This window comes from Pavona decussata, unplaced genomic scaffold (assembly GCF_977016875.1).
Source record: "Pavona decussata unplaced genomic scaffold, jaPavDecu1.1 SCAFFOLD_195, whole genome shotgun sequence".
NCBI lineage: Eukaryota > Metazoa > Cnidaria > Anthozoa > Scleractinia > Agariciidae > Pavona > Pavona decussata.
Window position 1 is genome coordinate 2134900 of NW_028145604.1, and position 23734 is coordinate 2158633.

The 23734-nt window shown below is 38.0% G+C and overlaps 2 protein-coding genes and 1 long non-coding RNA gene across 6 annotated transcripts in view; 1 reads left to right on the forward strand and 2 right to left on the reverse strand.

Moving 5' to 3' along the window:
- Nucleotides 1-1928: 1928 nt before the first annotated feature.
- On the reverse strand, nucleotides 1929-19524 carry LOC146461716 (homeobox protein Hox-A4-like). 3 transcript variants are annotated; one of them, XM_085086700.1, is made up of 4 exons: nucleotides 19317-19524; nucleotides 19146-19247; nucleotides 10432-10478; nucleotides 1929-2732 (listed from the first exon to the last, which is right to left on the reverse strand). In XM_085086700.1, the coding sequence occupies exons 2-4, from the start codon at nucleotides 19220-19222 to the stop codon at nucleotides 2317-2319; spliced, it is 540 nt and encodes a 179-aa protein (XP_084942826.1). In that variant the 5' UTR covers nucleotides 19223-19247; nucleotides 19317-19524; the 3' UTR covers nucleotides 1929-2316. The 3 variants fall into 3 exon arrangements, with proteins under 3 accessions (XP_084942826.1, XP_084942825.1, XP_084942824.1); XM_085086699.1 differs by lacking the exons at nucleotides 10432-10478; nucleotides 19146-19247; nucleotides 19317-19524 and adding an exon at nucleotides 5234-8806; XM_085086698.1 differs by lacking the exons at nucleotides 10432-10478; nucleotides 19146-19247; nucleotides 19317-19524 and adding an exon at nucleotides 5234-8806 and having other exon boundaries at nucleotides 1929-2735.
- LOC146461717 (uncharacterized) lies at nucleotides 10838-16385 on the reverse strand. 2 transcript variants are annotated; one of them, XM_085086696.1, is made up of 2 exons: nucleotides 15144-16385; nucleotides 10838-12606 (listed from the first exon to the last, which is right to left on the reverse strand). In XM_085086696.1, the coding sequence occupies exons 1-2, from the start codon at nucleotides 15496-15498 to the stop codon at nucleotides 12191-12193; spliced, it is 771 nt and encodes a 256-aa protein (XP_084942822.1). In that variant the 5' UTR covers nucleotides 15499-16385; the 3' UTR covers nucleotides 10838-12190. The 2 variants fall into 2 exon arrangements, with proteins under 2 accessions (XP_084942822.1, XP_084942821.1); XM_085086695.1 differs by having other exon boundaries at nucleotides 10838-12609.
- Nucleotides 19525-19818: 294 nt separating the features above from the next.
- LOC146461718 (uncharacterized) overlaps nucleotides 19819-23734 on the forward strand; it is a 40956-nt gene continuing 37040 nt past the window's right edge. Inside the window, exon 1 of the long non-coding RNA XR_014857357.1 lies at nucleotides 19819-20216. This is a non-coding gene — a long non-coding RNA (uncharacterized LOC146461718). The remainder of the gene's footprint in view (nucleotides 20217-23734) is intronic.

A 23734-nucleotide genomic window follows, 5' to 3' on the forward strand; every position in this document is an offset into this window, starting at 1 on the left:
GTAATTTTTTTTAACTTCAACATCCCAGCTCAACGCTGCTAACTTTTTATTAGCCTCCGTTGATTGAATTGTTCGTACTTTTTATCTTATAGTCGTCAAGGCAACCATGATATTTTGTGAGCACTTGGCGCAACGTCAGCACATTCCCGTTGTTATTTTCGTAAAGTTTTCGTGTGGTTTCACAGATGCGCTACGGATCTTCTTTATCCCAAGTGAGATTATCCATGTCACATTGGGTTCTATTAGTTTGGTATAAATTGTATTTTAGTTATGTAACACGTTTTAAAACATGATCCGTTTTCGTTGCAGAATCTGACCATCAACCAACAATTGTTTAAGAGAAAACAATATTGTCTGCAGATGTGAAGGTTTAATGCTCAAATATTTTAATGCAAAATTAAGAAATAAAATATTGTACTGTAAAATCGCGTTTCTGTTGTCTAACGTAGATCCTCGAATAAGCTCCTCCCTAAGATACCTGCCTTCTCTTGAATGATCGTCCCTCCCCTTCTTATCTTTTTGAGGGAAGAGGGGCTACTACTGCCGCACCAAAGGTTGAGTATTCTCAGTTTTCACTCACGTGACTTCCACCTTGCCAGTCGTTGTTGTTCGCCATCTCTATGTCCCCTGCAATTTTGCATAATTCCATGAATTACTAAAAAAGGCATAAAGACAAGTGTAAAGGGGGTGGTTCTTTACATTGTTTAAGATTGTGGAGGCATGTCCAATTTTCGTCTCCATCCATTATAAAAAGATTACTTTAAAACGTCAAGATAAACTACTTTGGAGTTTTGATCAAATACTGTTATGTTACTACACTGACATCGCGTGATCTAATTTTATGCACACTTTTGTTTACTGAAGGTGAAATTCAGCCAAGACAGTATTGTACTCTGGGAGAAAATAAAGCCTAAAACTCTAGCTAGCAGGGAAACTACTAATGATTAAATATCAACCTTGTTACTTTGGTATGTGGGTCAATTTTTTTTTCTCTGTTTTGACTGTCAATCTTACAGTCGATGATGGCGTCGGACACAAACGTCACTGTGACGGAGAGTTAGTCGGGTGGAAACCCAAAACAATTGAAAACAGACACTGTACAACCACGAAATGTTGCAGTGGCACGGATATGTAATTCTTATTTTAACCGACAAGACATAACATTTTTGTTCGAAGTGTCTTTTAGAAACGTAGTGTCCATAGACGTTGCTGATAACATTTTGTAAGTGTGTCAAACTATTTAAAGAGGATTTTTAATATTCATGAATGCAATTTTACCATTTTTCGTTATATTTTTATCTCTTTGTTAAATATCTTTTATTTGATGAGAAAAATATGACAGACAATAAAACAAAGATTGCTCCATTGTGGTTTTTCGATAAATTTTTAATGAGAAATATTAGTCGACATTAATTCAACTTCAGAGAGCATAAACATAGTTTGGTGACAATCTCAACCTCAAATCAATTCAGTTTGCAATAAGTCTCATTAAAACGATCCCATTTTGTCTAGCTGTTAAGATTCCTGGTTTTCACCTAGGTGGCCAAAGGTTCGCCTGGCTCAAATCCAAGTACATGATGGACCTTGGCCAAGTGACGCACGGCGAGGGGCTGCCACGCCATTGTCGTTGTGCTATAATGCCAAGAGACACGGTGACTATTGACAACCATGCCTTCGTTTCAAAGACGACTAGGAAAACAGCCAGATTGACTAGACAGAGACAACATGACAGCCTAAATGAAAAGAAATGATGACGGTCCAATAAAAACTTTCATTTTGTATTAACTGACATTTTCATAACTGAAATGACTGAAGTCTCCCGGTGCATATCATTTGCTTGAATGATCTTGATGCTTGTGTGGGTTTGTGCTCCAATGCGATCTATATATACTTTGACTGAACCGAAGGTAACTCAATATAAGTCCACAACAAAAGGTATTTATCTTCTTTAAACACTTTTACAGCCACACTTTGCCTTTGAAGCCGTTAATATGCTATTTCCTCTTGCTTGGCCCGATCGTTTTGTTCTTTTGTACAGTTGTTATTTGAGTGAGATTTTATCAGATGGCCACCTCAACTTGAAATGAAATCCAATTTACCAATATACAAACGCTTTTATTTTGCTAGCGTTGTGAGCTAGAAAATATCGTCTCCTTGTTTTGCAATAGTTAAATACACTCATTTCAGTCGTTATATGATATAGTAGAAGATATTATAACTTTTCAAAATGTTACACATTCTTGATACACCATGTTCATGTTGACTATAAACATTTAGTTCTTGTTAGATTAATCTGAAACTGTTTTACTTTAAGCATTAAAGCGATAAATAGTTAGGAAAGTATTGAGGTGTAGGACGTTGAACAAAAATGTCTGGGTTTTGTTGATAAGCTGGGACGCTGTCAAGAATAGGGCGCTGGAAACCTTGATGAAAACTTGGGTTGAAATGACCGCCATTGGGTTCGTTCACTCCTCGCTTGCGAACGGACTCTTTCAGTTCTCTCTTCCACTTCATTCGTCGATTTTGAAACCATATTTTTATCTGTGTCTCTGTTAGAGCCAAGTTTGATGCTATTTCAATTCGTCGTGTTCTTGTCAAATATTTGCTAAAATGAAACTCCTTCTCCAATTCAACTAGTTGTCGCTGCGTAAATGTGAACCTCTTCTTGTTGTTTGGAATGTTTTCTGGTTTTTTCGCCGCGGTTGTTTCCTCTTTTTCTGACCCAGTAGACACTGCTGACGTGAAGATAATGAAAAAAGGTTAAACGATAAAACTAGCTCTCTTAACAAGCTATGCTTTATTTAAACCATGTTTTAAGGTTAATACGATTTGATCGAGATGGCGTCCATTTTGAAATCATTGATGCATCAAACTAAACCACATAGTTAACTAATATTCGTGAAACGTTCAATCTTAATCTACTCCACCTAAAGCTCGTTCGGCTAATCACGAATACCCTTTATAGCGAATGGTGTACGCAAGGACTTTTCTGTGTTTTATTTTTCGTCTTTTCTTTTAGCTATTGTGCAAGGAAGGACAAGAAAGCATGGCCACGCCAGGGGATGATATTTTGCATCCAGTGGAGCCGCAATGTTTAAAGATGAATGTAAACTGTTTCGGATGTGGTCGATAAGAGTAAAGATAACCTCTTCTCTGATCATTCATCAGAAGCGATAAAGATCTTTGAAAACTAAGCGATTTCTCAAAGCCATGTTAGGAGTACTTGAAGAAGAGAATATGGGACTTCCAACCGAGCTCCTTCAATTCTTATTTGATGCCACGTTTTTAAATTTAACAATGATGGGCTACCGAATCCATTCGGGAGTCGGAAAAGTATTCTGTATATATCTCTATAATTTTTCATTTGGTTTCAGTATAGTTAGAATTATAGCTGAGTGGCTTTCTGTCGCTAGTTGTGGTAAACAACTGTACGTAGATTGAACGCTTCGAAGATTACCTTGATAGGTATGGCCTCTTTGCTTTGTTGCGTTATTCCTGTCTGTAACACAAAGAACGCTTAGAGAGCTCTACTTTTGGTGATTGAAACTTTTTTCCACTTTGTCCTTTAAAATCAGATCAGCTGATATCGAATTTATTTCTCACACTGTTGCAAATTTTGTTGTTACATCCCTTTATGAATATTTACTCTCGCGGTTAGAGCGGATTAGCTTAAATTCTGAGTACATAAAAAAAACTTGAATAGTCTCGTCGATCGTGTTCTATCAGTATTTCAGGACATATTTACAAAGACAGTTTTCGATTCTATCCTATTAAACTGGGTTTGAAGTTGCATTTATGAAAAACGTGACATTTAACGTACGTTAAATGGTTGCCAGCGTTTATGACTTTTGCTGCGAGCTTGACAAGGCCAAACTCATTTGTTGCTTTACAGGCTATGTACGCTGAGAATTTTACAGGGTTATTTCAATGTTTTGAGACTTTACAAATCAATTAGAACTTTCTGAACTTCACTGGAAAAATGTATAGCATTCAGTAAAAATTCTCTAGTCAACATCGTTCAGGTTTTGAAAGAGATCTATGTAAAAGAACAGATCATAAATGCGAATTATTGATAGCGAATGAAGACGAAGTTAAATCGAAATTTTCTCTCTCGAATAACGCCATAGGACGTTCAAACCGAGATCGCAAAATTAATAGCGTTGTCACCTTGAGCAAACCAGGCTAATTTCAAGAGTTTAATAAGTACATTGCATTGAAATCAATTAAAATGATTTTCAAGTGTCAGAAAAGTGTCAGCCGCACAAACGAAAATAAATTACCAATTTACAGGTTTTAATCGAAAAATTCGGTAAAGTAGTTCCTGTTTTTTGGTAAGTGTATAAATAAACAAGCTGCCAGCAGGTGTGAGGTACAAACTAAAGAGAAGATGATGAATTTTTTGCAGCGGTTATCTTTGCTGTTGAGTTTGGCTCACTTGAGCGATAAGATTATAAGTGATGTTAACTTGTGATCTTGACAATCGATTAGCGGTAACCGCATTAGAATCTGATTAACTAAATGTACTGCGGAATAAAGCTCACAGCTTATTTTGATTTATGGATTTAGCTTTCGAAATAAGACCATAAAATACCGCAATTACTGACCTTTACTCTAAGAGAATTCAACTCATTCTAGCGAGCAATTCTTGTTTTCCCTACAATGGAACTAAAAATGCCACGCTCATTTGAAAATATAACTATCTAGTCTTCTTTACTGCAAGGTGGTTTACTTCAACGCTTTTAAACTCATCGTTTTTTATGTCCGTTTCAATAGAAATACAACAGTTATTGTCGTGAAATAACTAAATTGATGCTCAATAGTCCATGCAGTGTTGAGTCGGTATCCATTTTCAAGCTAACGAAAAGAAATGGTTTCCAGTAAACGAGCAGGTGAAACTGTAATGAAAAATGTGCGAACTTGAAAACATAAAGATTTATCGCAGTCTTGTGCCGCTCCCGGAGAACTTGCTATCGTTGTTTGAAACTGTTCGGTAATGGTTCAACAAAGATATCCGAAAGATTTTATCCTGCTGTCGCAAGTAACGAAGCGTTTAACGTCTACAGATACAGGAAAAAACGCACACTCGAACTAAACATACAAACTATTGTGTAATAATACAAAAAAATGTTTTCAGGATTGTAAACTAGATTGATAGCTTGGGTAACAGGATTGTAACTGACATAAGATACAGCTATATTCAAGTAATTTCACTTCAAGTAACCTAATTTGCTACCTTTTCTCTTAGTAAACATCCACCGATAGTTTGCGGTCTGCCAGGGTTTTTTCTCCGCATTCTGAACTCTCACACTTTCATTTGAACGGGGCTGCGATTGTGAAGAAGAAAACGGAGGAGATGATGGTGAAATCGGGAGCTCTCGGCTTGCCAGTGGCATCGATGAAGCACCTAACGGAGCAGAGAAAGGAAGAAAGCTTTGACGCGGCGAGGAGAGGTTGATGTTCGGATGTCGTAGAGGCATCGTCCGTCCAAAATCTAGGCCATGGCAGTGTGGTGGAACAGCTGCTGTCAAGTGTGGAGCTGGCATCCGATAGCACCAATCGTCCATCATTTTGTTAGAGTCTCGCCTTACCGGCGTCCAACTGCTGTCGCTAACTGATCAAGCGCAAGACTTACGAACAGTGGAAACGAGCGGCGATGAGGGTGACTTATAAACCCGGGGCGGGTTCTGTGGCTGGTAGTCAATGTATCGATGAATAGGAGCGACTCGAATCAACGTACAAGTTATGTTATTACACGAAAGCACGGTGCACTCCCATGGAAGAGCGTAGATGAGGTAGATCAGTATTCCGCTGCGTTTGGCGAAGAGCGGACGAAAATCTCCTGGGGTTTCAATTAGAGACGTCGTTTTCTACTTGTCTAGGAAGTGTCTGAGTGAATCTGTGAGAGTCACGCTGGGGTTTCCAAAGGTACAATGCGACACACGCTCCAATCAAAAATAATTAAAATTAAATCGTATTAAGTTAATCGGCGAACGCTGAACAATAGCTCGGACTCAATCGTGTCTTTTTCTTTCAGATGGAAGGACAAAACGGCCCACATATTTGTAAAACTTGCCTCGGGCAAATGGAATCCATTATTGCGACCTCATGCCTTATTTCAAGACAATCATCATTTGTCTTATTCTGTGGCGAGGAGCTGTGTTTCTGTTTGAAGAATAACTATAACAACAATTCAAGTTTCGACTTTTGTAACCATAATTCTGTGTTGTCTTCTGACCCATGCAGGAAGTAATGATTATCTTTCCGTTATCTAAACTGCGAGTGAAGACGGAAGACCGCCTAGGAACAACGAGCCATTTTTCCAAAAAAAGGAGAAAACAAAGTCGGATATCACTTGTTTGGTATAAGGATACAGCGGGAATTCTTTTATAATCATCAGTCATCAGTTCAAAATATTGCAAAAATTTATAAATCTCCGTAATTCACATTGTATTTCACTTCAAAATAAAGAACGTTCACCTTCGTGGTTCGAACTTTCGGTGATATACCACTACTGAAGCTAAATATATTCCGGAAGGTTTTTTTTTTTCCAAATCCGGCGTTTTTATCATCCGTAGTTTGTCATCTGTCTTAAGTCGCGATGGCAAAGGTTCTTGACATTCCATCTAGCTTTCTGGTACAAATTGTGTACAAACTGACTTACTCAAGCAGAAAGTGCGGTTTTAATCGCATTGTGAGCGTCATTTTTGCGGCTGTTTAATTTGTGCAGATTACACGGTCTCCGTCAGATGGCGAAACTTCAGTGAACCATAAATAAAACATTTCAATAGATTTCACATTTTAATAAGAAGTTGTTTCGTGCTGAGAGGTACAATAAGGCCCCTCTTCGTATTGACGGCATACAAGCCTTAAAAGTTTCAATCACGTTCTCAACAAAATGGCTTGCCGCTATAATCCGCCAATGCTTTTGTACCTGGTTTATTTTGATAACGCAAATACACCGTTGTGATTCCGTATAAAGTGTTCTAAAAATAGAGATCACGAGCTGCCGTTTGTAGGCGTGTGTGGGCTGGACGTTTTGGCATCTAAAAAATCATCTGGAAGACACCAAAAGAATCACCTCAAAATCGCTAGATATGGTGTAGAATTGTTCAATTCCCAAAATTCTCTAGTGTTTTTATTCGTTCTATTAAATAGCTTAATATTAAGATTTCCCTGTTCATATAAATTGACGTAAGCAAGTAGTATGAATCAAGTGAAAACGAAGGTTAAAAATATATGCCTGAGCAACAAAACAAGAAAAAATTGTTGATTGAGCTTGTCGCTGCATCGAGCTGGTTTTACCGCGAAACAATATTAAACTCTTGTACCACCACTTTTGTTGTTTGAAGAAATAGATTATAATAAGAACTAGGCCTTCGAATTCACATTATTAGTCAATGTTTCAACCTTCGTTCCCTTGGAATAGAACTAAGTCAAGATTCGAACACAAAAAACGTCTTCATCCATTCCGGGCGTATACCTACAAGCCAATTTCTAAAATTTTTACAATTTAGGAGCACAGGTCAAACTTTACCACAAAAAAGGTTATTGTGTGCCTCAGTCGCCATTGTTTTTTCTCATAAGGTGCTATTGTAGTTATGTTTGAAGACAGGTGTAAACTTTCTTTACTACAGCACATTTGGTTACTTCAATTTTTATTTCATTTATTATAAGTTTCTTGTTGATGTTAACACAAACTTGGGTTCAGTCTCTTTCAGGTAATATCCTTCAAAATTGACTTCCTCGAGAAAGAAGAATTAATTTAAATGAAAAAAAACCTAAGGGTGTAATTTATCCTTTCGACTGAGGCGACTACTACTCAATATATGCCTTTCCGATCGTTTGATAAATTTTATCACAAATTGCTATAAAACTCAAGTGTTGGTAAATTTTGGAAACTACCGGCGAGGAACAGTTAAGAGAAAGCTTCTACGGTCCACTGAAACGAATCAAAAGTACATTATTTTAACTAATGTAAATTGCACCCACTACACCTTCACACAATTTCTTCGTTCTTAAGTAAAATCTACAGCACGCATGCTCAGCAAAGTGTAACGTCACAAAACCTCAACACTGGAACCCAGTTCACTCGAACAGTCACATTACACAGCTCTGCGGAATGGCCACGGCGAAGAGATATAATTAAATTGAACTCCGTCATATAATAATTTCATTGGCTTTTCTTCGATCAACTCTATCCGACTCGTTTGAAGGCAGCTTTGGGTTGTGTGTTCCCTGAGTTCGTATAACCGCTATAAACTGAAGGCTGATTAATTTTGTATTAATTATACAAAACAGGTTAAACTTCCCAATACGCTCCACTTTTTTTCTCTCTTTATGTACAAGATGTATTTAGGAAACCTCAGGAAATGTGAACAAACGATGAAAATTAATTGAAAAGAAGTTGCAAAATAGTGTCCAAAAGTCCAATATTAAAAATAGGCAATTTCCGAGTTGTTGTGAACCTCATTATAAAAGCGAGGCTAAGTGTAAAGCTTTTCATATGAAAATTAGTTTTGTTTGCACGAGTTTGCAGACTAATTTTCATAATAACAACTTTGCACTTAGTCTCGCTTTCATAGTGAGGCCTAAAACAACTCGAAAATGGCCTATTCTACAATGAGCCACGCCATTCCATGCCGATTATTACTTGGGATTATTTCGGGGTCAGCGTGAAAAAAACAATCAAACAAAAAAGAGACTATTTCGGTGTCGGTTCATTTCAGGGTCAATCTGGGGACCATTTCGCGCTTGGGGATCATTTCAGGGGCCGTAAAACCCTAACAAGTCCGGGACAGCTGCCCACCAGGCCCCAGTTGTTCAAAGGCCAGATAACTTTATCCTGTGGATAAGTCACTATCCGACTTTTTGAATCTGTGCAAAGATTTCAATATTTCCTCTTGTACAAGCTTTTATGCACACTCTAACCACATTTAAGTTTGGGAGTGTACGAAAACCTTGGACAACGTTTAACGTGAAGTATATTTTAGACCCTGAACAGTGCCTTATCCAGCGGATAAAGTTATCCGGCCTTTGAACAACTGGGGCCAGGCCACCAAAATCTCGTTCCCAGAGGCTGCGTTCCTTTTGGTCATCACCAAGGAAGCAAGACATCCGAGCCTGCACATGGCCGTTGGCCTAAAACGCTTGAGGGCCCTGGGGACGAGATTGTGGCTCCTACTGCCCAGTGATATGGCTGTGCGCATGCGTAAGGGACCGTCCATTACGCAGAGCTGTATAGTGTGACAAATGCATTTCAAATAGTGTATTTAAAGAACCCTAGAATGAGAGTGTGAACGATCCACCTCGAGTCGATACGTAAATCATTCAGATTGTAGTTGGTTTGCTCCCTTGGCAAAATCCGCGTTTGGATGGACTAAAAGATGGCGACCTACCAGAGGATACTCCGCGTATTGATATTTTCAAACGGAAACTTAAGACTCTCCTTTTTAAGAGAGCATATCTCGAGTAGTTTTTTAGAATAACGTTTATACGATTTTTAATTTTAACAGAATTAGTTAGCATAATATTTATGATCTAATTTTTTTATGTATGATAGTTTACTTTTTAATACTACATATATTGTCTAATTGATACTATTTGTAAAGCGCATTTCAAAACTTTAGTTGAATTTGCGCTATAGAAATTATTACTATTATTATTATTATTATGTAAGTTTTGGTAGGGGTGTGTGCCATCCGATTCTCCAAACTCTGAGCCTATTTTAGAACAAAACATGTCATTTTTCCACGCTCGTCTCAGATCTGGGCCAGGTTGCAAAAACCATTTTAAGATGAGTGGGAGTTGTCTGCAGTCGTTCCTTGTCTTCCAAGGGATGTTCCCGCGTTCTTTTTGTGTTCTCTATCCTCAGTAAATCAGGTTTAGCCCATTGATCCAATATAGCGCCCGGCAAAATCCTCCCGAACAAAGAAAGCAGAACCGGGCTAGCTGGTTTCTAAAACTCATGTTCATTTTTTATCACGTCCAATAAATCTTTTGTTTTGTCTTTTTCGTCATTTTCTCCCTTTTTCGTTTGAAGATAAAAAAAGACAAATATGTGTATGGGCTCTACAAAAATTTTATTAAGGTCCTAAACAAAATAGCCCGTTCGATTGTCATGTACATGTAAGCACGGAACTGGACAAAATTCCCAGATTTCGTATTGAATTTCCTTTTAGCCCGAGCGAAAACTTTCTGCAGATGTGAGGGTTTAATGCTCAAATATTTTAATGCAAAATTAAAGAATAAAATGTTGTACTGTAAAATCGTAACGTGTTTCTGTTGTCTAACATAAATCCTCGAACAAGCTCCTTCCTAAGATACATGCCCCTCTTGAGTGATCGTCCCCTCCCCTTCTTATCTTTTTGAGGGAAGAGGGGTTACTACTGTGACACCAAAGGTTGAGTATGAGTATTCTCGGTTTTCACTCACGTGACTTCCACATTGACAATCGTTGTTGTCCGCCATCTCTACGTTTCCTGCAATTTTGCACAATTGCATAAATTAAAAAAAAGCATAAAGTCAAGTGTAAAGGGGGTGGTTCTTTGCATTGTTTGAGATTGTGGAGGCATGTCCAATCTTCCTCTCCTACTATCATAAACAGATTACTTTCAAACGCCAAGATAAACTACTTTAGAGTTTTTATCAAATACTGTTATGTTACTACACACTGACATTGCCTGATCTAATTCCTGCACATTTTTGTTTACTGAAGATGGAATTCAGTCAAGACAGTTTTGTACTCTGGGAGAAAATAAAGCTTGATACTCTAGCTAGCAGGGAATTGAAACTACTTATGAGTAAATAGCATCCTTGTTACTTTGGTATGTGGGTCAAGTTGTTTCTTTCTCTGTTTTCGTGATGACGGTCAATCTTACAGTCGATGATCGCGTCGGACAAAGACATCACTGTGACGGGGAGTTGTTCGGGTGGAAACCAAAACAATTGAAAACAGACACTGTACAACCACCTTTATGTTGCAGTGGCACGGATTTTTAATTCTTATTTTAACCGACAAGACACAACATTTTTGTTCGAAGTGTCTTTTGGAAATGTAGTGTCCATAGACGTTGCTGATAACATTTTGTAAGTATGTCAAACTACTTAAAGAGGATTTTTAATATTCATGAATGCAATTTTACCATTTTTCGTTATATTTTTATCTCTTTGTTTATTAAATATCTTTTATTTGGTGAGAAAAATATGACAGACAATAAAACAAAGATTGCTCCATTGTGGTTTTTCGATAAATTTTTAATGAGAAATATAAGTCGATATTAATTCAACTTGGATGAGTATCAACATTGTTTGGTGACAATCTCTGCTTAACCTCAAATCAATTCAGTTTGCAATAATTCTCATTAAAACGATCCCATGTTGTACAGCAGTTGAGATTCCTGGTTTTCACCTAGGTGGCCAAAGGTTCGCCTGGCTCAAATCCAAGTACATGATGGACCTTGGCCAAGTGACGCATGGCGAGGGGCTGCCACGCCATTGTCGTTGTGCTATGAATGCCAAGCGACACGGTGACTAGTGACAACTGTGCCTTCGTTTCAAAGAGGACTGGGAAAACAGTCAGATTGACTAGACAGAGACAACATGACAGCCTAAATGAAAAGAAATGATGACGACCTAATAAAAACTTTCATTTTGCATTAACTGACATTTTCATAACTGAAATGACTAAAGTCTCCCGGTGCATATCATTTGCTTGAATGATCTTGATGCTTGTGTGCGTTCGTGCTTCAATGCGATCAATGTATACTTTGAACCGAAGGTAACTCAATATAAGCCCACAAAAAAAGGTATTTATCTTCTTTAAACACTTTTACAGCCACACTTTGCCTTTGAAGCCGTTAATATGCTATTTCCTCTTGCTTGGCCCGATCGTTTTGTTCTTTTGTACAGTTGTTTTTTGGGTGAGATTTTTATCAGATGGCCACATCAACTTGAAATGAAATCCAATTAACCAATATACAGACGTTTTTATCTTGCTAGCATTGTGAGCTAGAAAATTGCGTCTCCTTCAGTTTAGCATTAGTAACTAACACACTCATTTCAGTCGTAATATGATATAGTAGAAGATATTATAACTTTTCAAAATGTTACACATTCTTGATACACCATGTTCATGTTGACTATACACATGTAGTTCTTGTTACATTGATCTGAAACTGTTTCACTTTAAGCATTAAAGCGATAAATAGTTAGGAAAGTATTGAGGTGTAGGACGTTGAACAAAAATGTCTAGGTTTTGTTGATAAGTTGGGGCGCTGTGAAGAATAGGGCGGTGGAAACCTTGATGAAAACTTGGGTTAAAATGACCGCCATTGGATTCGTTCAGTCCTTGCTTGCGATTGGACTCTTTGAGATCTCTCTTCCACTTCATCCGTCGATTTTGAAACCATATCTTAATCTGTGTTTCTGTAAGATCCAAGTTTGATGCTATTTCAATTCGTCGTGTTTTTGTCAAATATTTGCTAAAATGAAACTCCTTCTCCAATTCAACTAGTTGTCGCTGGGTAAATGTGAACCTCTTCTTGTTGTTTAGAATGTTTTCTGGTTTTTTCGCCGCGGTTGTTTCCTCTTTTTCTGATCCAGTAGACACTGCTGACGTGAAGATAATGAAAAACGGTTAAAAGACAAAACTAGCTCTTTTGAAAAGCTATGCATTATTTAAACCATATTTTAAGGTTAATACGATTTGATCGAGATGGCGTCCATTTTGAAATCATTGATGCATCAAACTAAACCACATAGTTAACTAATATTTGTGAAACGTTCAATTATAATTTACTTCACCTAAAGCTCGTTCGGCTAATCACGAATACCCTTTATATCGAATGGTGTAAGCAACGATTTTAATGTGTTTTATTTTTCGTCTTTTCTTTTAACTACTGTGCAAGGAAAGACAAGAAATTATAGCCACGCCAGGGGATGATATTTTGCATTCAGTAAGCCGCAATGTTTAAAGATGAATGTAAACTGTTTCGGATGTGGTCGATAAGAGTAAAGATAACCTCTTCTCTGACCATTCATCACAAGCGATAAAGATCTTTGAAAACTAAGCGATTTCTCAAAGCCATGTTGAATGTACTTGAAGAAGAGAATATGGGAAGTCCAACCGAGCTCTTTCTTATTTGATGCCACGTTTAATTTAACAATGATGGGCTACCGAATCCATTCTGGAGTCGGAAAAGTATTCTGTATATATCTCTACAATTTTTCATTTGATCTTAGTATTGGAATTATAGTTGAGTCGCTTTCTGTAGCTAGTTGTGGTCAACAACTGTGCGTAGATTGAACGCTTCGAAGATTACCTTGGCTTCTTTGTTTTTCTGTGTTATTCCTGTCTGTGACACAAAGAACGCTTAGGGAGCTCTACTTTTGATGATTGAAACTTTTTTCCACTTTGTCCTTTTAAAATCAGATCAACTCATACCGAATTTATTTACACTGTTGCAAATTTTTTTGTTACATCCCTCTATGAATATTTACTCTCGTGGTTAGAGCGGATTAGCTTAAATTCTGAGTAGTAAAAGAACTTGTATAGTCTCGTCGATCGTGTTCTATCAGCATTTCAAGATTTTAGAAAGACAGTTTTCGATTCTATCATATTAAACTGGGTTTGAAGTTGCATTCATGAAAAACTTTTTTGTCCTAACGTACGTTAAATACTTGCCAGCGTTTATCACTTTTGCTCCCGGAGCAAAGCTCGGGCCGAGCTTGACAAGGCCGAACTCATTTGTTGCTTTATAACTTAGGTACGTTGTAAATTTTAAGACTTTATAATCAATTAGAACCTTCTGAACTTCCCTGGAAAATAGTATAGCATTCAGTAAAATTCCCTAGTCATTCAAGAAGCAAATTTTCTTTCATCATCGTTCAGGTTTTGAAAGAGATCTGTGTAAAAGAACAGACCACCAATGCGAATTGTTGATGGCAAATAAAGACGAAGTTAAATCGAAATTTACTCTCTTGAATAACGCCATAGCGTCCGGGACGTTCAAACCGAGATCGCAAAATTAACAGCGTCGTCACCTTGAGCAAACCAGGCTAATTTCACGAGTTTAATGAGTACATTGCATTGAAATCAATGAAAATGATTTTCACAAGTGTCAGAAAAATGTCAGCCGCACAAACGAAAATAAATTACCAATTTACAGATTTTAATCGAAAAATTCGGTAAAGTAGTTCCTGTTCTTCGGCAAGTGAATATTTAAATAAACAAGCTTACTAGCAGAGGTGATGAACAAACTAAAGAGAAGATGATGAATTTTTTTGCGGCGGTTATCTTTGGTGTTGAGTTTGGCTCACTTGAGCGATAAGATTATAAGTGATGTTAACTTGTGATCTTGACAATCGATTAGCGGTAACCACATTAGAATCTGATTAACAAAAGGTACTGTGGAATAAAGCTCACAGTTTATTTTGATTTATGGATTTAGCTTTCGAAATAAGATCATAAAATACCGCACTTACTGACCTTCACGCTAAGAGAATTCAATTCATTCTAGCGAGCAACTCTTGTTTTCCCACAACGCCGGGAAACTAAAAATGCCACGCTTATTTGAAAATATAACTATCTAGTTTTCTTTAATAGAAGGTGGTTTACTTCAACGCTTTTTAACTCATCGTGTTCATGTCCGTTTCAATAGAAATACAACAGTTATTGCCGGGAAATAACTGACTTGATGCTCAATAGTCCATGCAGTGTTGAGGCGGTATCCATTTTCAAGCTGACTAAAAGAAATGGTTAGTCTCTAGTAAACGAGCAGGTGAAACTGTTAAAAATGTCCGAACTTGAAAACATAAAGATTTATCGCAGTCTTTTGCCGCTTCCGAAGAACTGGCTATCGTTGTTTGAAACTATTCGTTTGTTTTAAAATATTCGGTAATGGTTCAACAAAGATATCCTAAAGATTTTATCCTGCTGTCGCAAGTAACGAAGCGTTTAACGTCTAAGAACTACAGGAAAAATCGCACACTCGAACTAATAAAAAAACATAGAAACTATTCTGTAATAATATAAAAAATGTTATCAGGATTGTAAACTAGATTGATAGCTTGGGTAATAGGATTGTACCTGACATTAGATATAGTTATATTCAAGTAATTTCAGTTCAGTCAACCGACTTTAATACCTTTTCTTTTAGTGAACATCCACCGATAGTTTGCGGTCTGCCAGCGTTTTTTCTCCGCATTCTGAGCTCTCACACTTTCATTTGAACGGGGCTGCGATTGTGAAGAAGAAAACGGAGGAGATGATGGTGAAATTGGGAGCTCTCGGCTTGCCACTGGTATCGGTGAAGCACCTAACGGAGCAGAGAAAGGAAGAAAGCTTTGACGCGGCGAGGAGAGATTCATGTTCGGATGTCGAGCGCTGTTTGGAGGATGTCGTAGAGGCATCGTCCGTCCAAAATCTAGGCCATGGTAGTGTGGTGGAACGGCTGCTGTCAGGTGTGGACTTGGCATCCTATAGCACCAATCGTCCATCATTTTGTTAGAGTCTAACCGTACTGGCTTCCAACTGCTGTTGCTAACTGACCAAGCGCAAAACTGACGAACAGTGGAAACGAACGGCGATGAGGGTGACCTATAAACCCGGGGCGGGTTCTGTGGCTGGTAGTCAATGTATCGATGAATAGGAGCGACTCGAATCAACGTAGACGTTATGTTATTGTACGAAAGCACGGTGCACTCTGATGGTAAAGCGAAGATCAGTATTCCTTTGCGCTTGGCGAAGAGAGGAAGAAAATCTCCTAGGGTTTCAATTAGAGACGTCGTTTTCTATTTGTCGAGGAAGTGTCTGAGTGAATCTGTGAGGGTCACGCTGGGGTTTCCAAAGATACAATGCGACACACGCTCCAATCAAAAATAATTAAAATTAAATCGTATTAACTCAACCAGCGAACACTGAACAATAGCTCGGACTCAATCGTGTCTCTTTTCCTCCAGATGGAAGGACAAAACGTTCCCACATATTTTTAATACTTGCCTCGGGCAAATGGAATCCATTATTGAGACCTCATGTCTTATTTCAAGAGAGTCATCATTTGTCTTCTGTGGCGAAGAGCTGTGTTTCTGTTCGAAGAATAACTATAACAACAATTCAAGTTTCGACTTTTGTAACCTTAATTCTGTGTTGTCTTGTGACCCGTACAAGTAGTGATGAGTATCTTTTCGTTATCTAAGCTGCGAGTGAAGACAGAAGACCGCCTAGAAACAACGAGCCATTTTTTCCAAGAAAAGGAGAAAACAATGTCGGATATCACTTGTTTGGTATAAGGCTACAGCGGGAATTCTTTTATAATCATCAGCCACCAGTTCAATATAAACAAACAAACAAACAAAAAAGAGACTATTTCGGTGTCGGTTCATTTCAGGGTCAATTTGGGGACCATATCGCGGCTGGGGATCATTTCGGGGGCCGTACTAACCTTACAAGTCTGTTGGGCTAAAACGTGCGCGGGCCCTGGGGACGAGATTGTGGCTGCCACTGCCTGGTGATATGGCTGTGCGCATGCGTAAGTGACTGTTGATAACGCGGAGCCGTATAGTGTGACCAATTAACAAATCGACGGCAGTTTTCTATGGTCTATACTCTTATAGGCGAGTGGTTTCACTGCCAAGTTTTGGACATTTTATGGCGTCATTTTATGGTCTATAAGAGTATAGACCATAGAAAACTGCCGTCGATTTGTTTTTTACAATAACATGAAAAAAAATACGAGCGGAATTGGCTATTTTTTCGTTGAGAAAGCGCACGCGTTACATCTGACGTCAATTTCTTTGTCTGTACTCTTATAGACAATAGCTACAAGCCAATCAGCGCGCGGGAATTTGGACAGTTATTGTAAAATGCATCTTAAATAGTTTATTTAAAGAACCCTAGAATGAGAGTGTGAACGATCCACCTCGATACGTAAATCATTCAGATTGTATTAAATCCAAGATTGGTTTGCTCCTAAATGAAAAGAAAATTATAATTTCCTTGGCAAAATCCGCGCTTGGATGGACTAAAAGATGGCGACCTATCAGAGGATACTCCGCGTACGTTTTGGTAGGGGTGTGTGCCATCCGATTCTCCAAACTCTGAGCCTATTTTAGAACAAAACTTGTCATTTTTCCACGCTCGTTTCAGATCTGGGCCAGGTTGCACAAAGCATTTTAAGATGAGTGGGAGTTGTCTGCAGTCGTTCCTTGTCTTACAAAGGATGTTCCCGTGTTCTTTTTGTGTTCTCTATCGTCAGTAAATCAGGTTTTGCCCATTGATCCAATATAGCGTCCGGCAAAATCCCCCCGAGCACAGAGAGCAGTTGCAGAAACTCCCACTTATCTAAAGATGATTTATACAACTCGGCCTAGCTAGTATCTAAGATTCATGTTCATTTTTTATCACGTCCAGTAAATCTTTTGTTTTGTCTCTTTCGTCGCTTTCTCCCTTTTTCGTTTGAAGATAAAGAAGACAAATATGTGTTATATACCATAATTAATAATTATTCTAGGTGTATACAGGGCCCCTCAGGATAACAGCCCCGTAGCTGATTGGGCCACCCTGTCTAAATAAATTTCACTTACTTACTTACTTACTTACTTACTATAGGCTCCTTGATGAAATAGCTCGTTTGATTGACATGTACATGTAAGCACGGAACTGGACAAAATTCCCTTTTAGCCCGAGCGAAAACTTTCTGCACGTCATTGCAAACTACTATTTAAAATAGTTTATTCGCGAGTGGAGACGGATATGTTGAGATTTCAGTCCCTGAAACCGGCTAAAAATTACAGTTGGCCCGACAATTCAGCACCTTGGCTGAAATCCTGTATGTAATCGCCCCCTTAGAAATGGATTGGATGACACATGATTTGCCTCCTCAGTGAAAGCGTCTAAGAATTGAAATATTAGAATCGAAACGGTTGTCACTGAGAACTAAACCATGATGGAGAAACCCGCTGTCTGTTCAGTGGAAACAAAACACCGAAAACGTTCGAAATATATCCACTTACTGGACTCTTATACAAGCGTTTAAAGCCAAAAATTAAAAAATTAAGGCGTTAAAATTGAAGAGAAGTTGGTGAAAAAACGGTAAGGAAAAGAAAAAAGATGATTGAAGTGAACAAATAAGGTTTGAAATAAATGCAAAAATCAGTGTTTTTCTCCTCACTGCGACCACGCTTTGAAAAAGAGCCTGCGCAATGGGAGGGGCCCGTCGCGCGTCATTCGCGCTCCACGTTCGCCTGAAAAACGCCCCCCCCCCCCCCCCCAAAAAAAAAAAAAAAAAAAAAACCTGTTCTGCAGGCTAAAATTTCGCTTGCCATCTTTCAAGTATTTTCAATCTTCCAGGATTGACAGCGTTGGGCAATCTCCTTTGCGGATATTCTCTCCATTTCTTCTTGAGTAATGCCGTGAGTCTTCCCTGGATTGTAGTTCCAGTTTTTGTTGGTACCTTTCATGGATTGAAGATAACTGGCCTTCGATCTCTTCTTATTGGCCTCTGGCAATAAAACATTCCTCAAGGCTTTCTGCAGTTCTATCTTTTTGTCAGAAAGATGTTTAACGTTCTCTGTGATCTTTAGGTGGACAATGTCCTTGGCAGTTAGTTTAGCATTTCTACGTTCCTCGATCACACATTTCACTCTGTTTATTGAAGCATTCCAACTCTGAGCTTTATACCCACATCAGGTTAAGTTAAACAATGCTGATAACTTGAGGGCTATGTATTGACTTGGGCTTACAAAATTATGATTGGCTCACTGAGAAGCCACTAAGAGTGACTTAAAATTATAATAATTGCACCGATAATTGCATTTCATTTCCAAATTGAAATTAATTTAAAAGTGTAAAGCACAAACGAACGTTCTAACTGCCACTATTACTATTTTGTTATTATTACTACCATCACTATATTATTAAGTTATAATTACATATTAACAACAATATGGATTACAGGATTACATTTATCGTGTACTTGGTACACCACACCTGACACGGGGGAGTCTAAAACGCAGGTCACAGTTCACAGGTACAGGTCACAGGTAGCAGGTTAGGGTTGTACCTGTAACGTGTTACCTGTTACCTGTACCTGTGACCTGATGGTTAGACCCGCCGTACCTGACATCATGCGAGGCAATAGTCCACTTACCACTTATCCAGTCCATTCTGAATCAAACGTACCCAAAAGGTCTTGGACAAATTCCAAGAAAAGTACACTCTCTTCATTAAACTGCATCACCTCTGTAATTTTCTACAGTAGAAATAAAGAAATTAATAAGAGATCAAAACCTAAAAAGAGGTTAAAATCTCTATTGGTTACATTCACCAGTCCAGATTCAGGGTGAAACAGATCCTCTCCAAACGTTAACTGTGACTTTTGATGTTGTAATGTGACGTATTCCCGGCCACGTGTTTACACCAAGTCAGCATAAATGTCAAATGCCAAGTCTAATGGCAGATATCCTTTCCATCGTCCGGTTGCAGTATATTGTAAGGCTGTCTAAAACTGCCACAAGACCCTTCAATAAAATATTACTATTACCGGAAAGTTTTGCTCTGTTCTGACTGTTGACGACTGCAAAGACTTGTACAAAACCTCCCTCTGCTTTGCTCTCTCAATAAAACCGATATCTAAGACAACTGGAGAGAGACCATGCGATAAACCAGCAATAACATCAAATTCTTTTTCTTTCCCATCACGAGCCGACTCCGCCATTTTGCTTTTCACCGCAGGCTAGGTCCGCAGGCTACCCATGCATCATCCAGTCTCCTCTCTTCTAATACGAACGCCTGCAACATTTTTTGCTGTGAGCCATTGCAGTTTTGGCACGTTAATCAGGCGATCTTCGATCGTTTGCCTTTAGAAAATGGAAATTGATAATCATGGCCATAAAAGAAAGCAATATCTGGTAAAAGACTGTTACTGTGAAGAGTATGAGATGCCAGGCAAACCTGTGGGCAGCTATATAAACTGTTTACTGAGCTCTGGATGTCCACCCGCCAAACAGAAACGCGCAGAAACGAGATGACAGTGGTTCTTCCACAACGCCAGTTTCACCAGTCCACGATAAATTCATTGGAGATCAACGCTTGCTAACCTCTTAAACCGCTGAGCCTCAGTAAAAGTGGAAAGACAAGAAGTATGGATATGTGCCAGATGAGAAAGATGTCTGTTTGGGAGCGAGCTGTTGCCAAGATTTTTTGACAGCCACTAAGAAGGGTAAGTGAAAAACCAACTTTAATGAAATTATTGTAGAGAGGGATCCCTCTCTACAATATCCAGATCGATACTATCAATTTGTGGAACTCCGGAGTTCCACAAATTGATAGTATCAATCTGGACACCCTAGCTTTTTTTACCTCATTAACTGACAAAGCTTGCATGAGAGACCTGCTCAGCTGCGATTGTTTTGTTGGAGAAGCTGCAGAGTCGGTTCAGGAATTCTTAGGATGAACAGAAATACAGAAAGCCCTACTAAAAATACGAGTCATTGTTGACTCTTTCATGTTACTCTCATAACCATTTTTAAAATTACATTGCTAACTGCATCCAGGCAGTACCTGGAATGGAATTGGCTAATTCTCAACACAACTGTACACTGCAGGTGCCAGTGAACAACATTTAAAAAATTTTAAGGTCTCAACAACAAAAACAACAAAAATTTATATGTACCAGTTTGTGTATCTCCTGTTAGATAGGATGTCCAATGCCTGAAACTGAAGGTCATGCGAGGTGGGTGCAGCTTTGGTCGCTTGCCTTGACCTGATTGATTAAATATCAATTAATAATAATTAATATTATTGATAATTTTTAAAATGGTCTTCTGTTGACTTTGAAAATGTTATTAACAACAATCATAAAACTTTCTTTGTAGACTTCTTCATCAATAATAAATGTCATTAGTCTTCATCAAATGAATTTTTTTTTTTTTTAATTTATCTTATGGTCTTCAAGACGACCACAAGATTCTGTGAAGATTTACTGCCACATTGGCATATTCCTGTGGTTCTTTCCATGAGCATGAATACAATTTTTACTTTTTTTAGTCATATTTAATTAGTTATATACTTTTAATTTTATGAGAAAAATATGGTAAACAGTTTACATAAATTGTTTAATAGGTTTGCAATAAATTTTGATATTAATGAGTTACTAGTGGCTATTTAAAAATCAATTTGAGTGATTATTAACATCGTTTGGTGACTTCTCTGTCCTAACTCAAATCATTTCAGTTTGTAGTAATTCTCATTCAGAAGAGCACTCCTATTAGTATATATATAGTACAGCGATTAGGATTCCTGGTTTTCACCCAGGTGGCCCGGGCTTGACTCCCAGTATGGGAAATAAACTAAATTTCTTTTTCACCCTACAGTTTGGCTTCATTTTTAGTGAAACCAAGCATGCAAACAAACAAGCAAACAAACTAAAACAATTCAGTTTGTAACAGTAGTTGACCTGCACCTTCAAAAGCTCTATTTTCATTGGACCTGCAGCTGAATTGCTTTTTAGGGTTGGGAGCATTGTTCTGTTGTTTGTTCTTTTGTCCTATTGACCAACCGTGTGAGACATTGGAAACAGTGAAGGTTGCCCCTGTAACAATGCTATGGCTTCTAGTCAGTTCACCATGGTTACCAGGGTAGTAGGCGTTGTAGTAATAATAATAATAACAATAATAATTTGCTTGTTTTAGTATTTAAAAATCCAGTGAAACACGAGTTGAAAACCAGATGTGTTTTCAACAATTTTGAAACATGTGGAAAATATTTCTAAATTTGCAGTTTCATTAACCAACACAACAACAACGTTAATAAAATAGCTTTTACTATTAACGATTCTTGCAGACAATAAATTCCAGAAATAACAAAACAATATCTATCCAAACTACTATTTCAATCGATATCTTAAACAATTAACTAGAAAGAAAAACTGTACCTTGTGTCTGTTGATTCCAAAGGATTCAATTCTTGGTCGCCGAGGTCCTTTTCACTCAGGTAACGACGTAAGGCGCACACAATCTGATAGAGCGTCTTTGGAGGATATCTCTCCCGGCTTGGGCGGCCTTGTCACTTCTTGAACAAATTTTGTCATCCAGTAGTTTAGGCTTAAAGCATCCATCTCAACTAAAGGCACATCCAAGGTCAGGACTTTGTGAAGATCGTAATCATTGCCGGAACAAGCCACCTGGTTCCAATGTTGGCACTTTTCACGTCCGCACTCCTTGCCATTCCAAAACAATGGAAGGAGTCCATTTGTTTTTGTAGAGGGTCGATTTTGGTACGACCCTTTCTATACAAAGCTTTTCTTCTTGGTTTGTCTTTGCTGGTCTGAATCTATTACTCATGACGAAGGAGAGTACTAAGCAAAGTGAGCGCTTCAATCAAATGACCACGAAGCGGGAGTTATCAATAATGAATACACTCGGTTGCGAAAACCTGACAAGTGGGTGTCAGAAGCCGTGACAAAGCCAACAATTGGATAATCTAGCAAGTAGGTGACATAATGGAATTCCAATACAACAAATATAGCAACAAAGAACTCTCTGAATGGGCACCGCTGATTACACAGAAAATTTTATAATTGTATTCGCTAGAGAAGTACTCGAGAAAAAAACACTCGAAAACAGATAAAAGCACTCGGCCGTTCGTTTTCTCGTGTTTGGAAAGCCAATGAAACGCGCCCTCGTTTTCAAATAGTACTCGGCTAATATTTGCAATAAAACAATTAATTAATTAATTAATTCTGACATTAAAACGTGACCTACATTTTTCAGATAGAAGCTAATTTTTGTCGTGCAACATAGTTTTGCTTTCATTTTTTGTGACACAATCAGACGGGGAACCGGTCACAATTTGACTCGTCGAAGTATCTCAATGATTCGGTTTAGTGCTCCGTCTGAGCTCTCTCTCTGACAAGCACCTGGTTAGACTGTTTTTGTAAATTAACTCTGTAGATATTTAACCGGCTGCTTTTCCCTATGCCATCAGCTTATTCCCAGTAACTGAAATTAATACTAAAGTTATAAGTGGTTTACGGTAAAATATTCCACGGGTGGCTTGATTTTATTGTATTTGTTGTGGTTCAATTTTTTTATTTCCTTCGTCTTATTTTGTAACAGCATTATCTTAGTAATACACACGAAATTCACCTTTAGAATTATCTTATTTGTTTTTCATCTTTGTACGTCGAAAACACTTTTGGCAACACTTTTCAATCTTATCTTGAATTCTTGAATTATTGTATTTTCTTCTTTATTTTCCGTGGATATCGGTGTTTCATTGCCTCAGGTATACATGTTAGTAAAATGTTTTAACTCTCTAGCTCATACGGCAATAGTTCACATTCAAACTGATATTGAAAACATCACGATGCAATTGTTTTCAACAAAACCTTTGGGGACGCCTCTCCTCTAAAACTCGACAGAGCTCCGCATCACCGCGGACGCAATAGTTGTTTCATACTCTAATTAGCATCTTTTAATAGCGCAAAGCGAATTGTTGGGAAAAATTATTGAATTTTTTTTGGTCTCTACTTCTCTTCCTCAAGGATAAATTTGTGGTTTGCTTCTAATCCTTGTAAGCGGATAGAGATAAACGAGGAATAGAGAAATTTCAGAAACCAGTTATTAATTTATCATGTTGTTGGCATTACTGTTCTCTTTTATTGAGCCTATGTAAACAGGGAAATTTATAGTTTTTTTTGTTATAGACAAGTTATTGAATTTTTTTTCTGTAAAATTA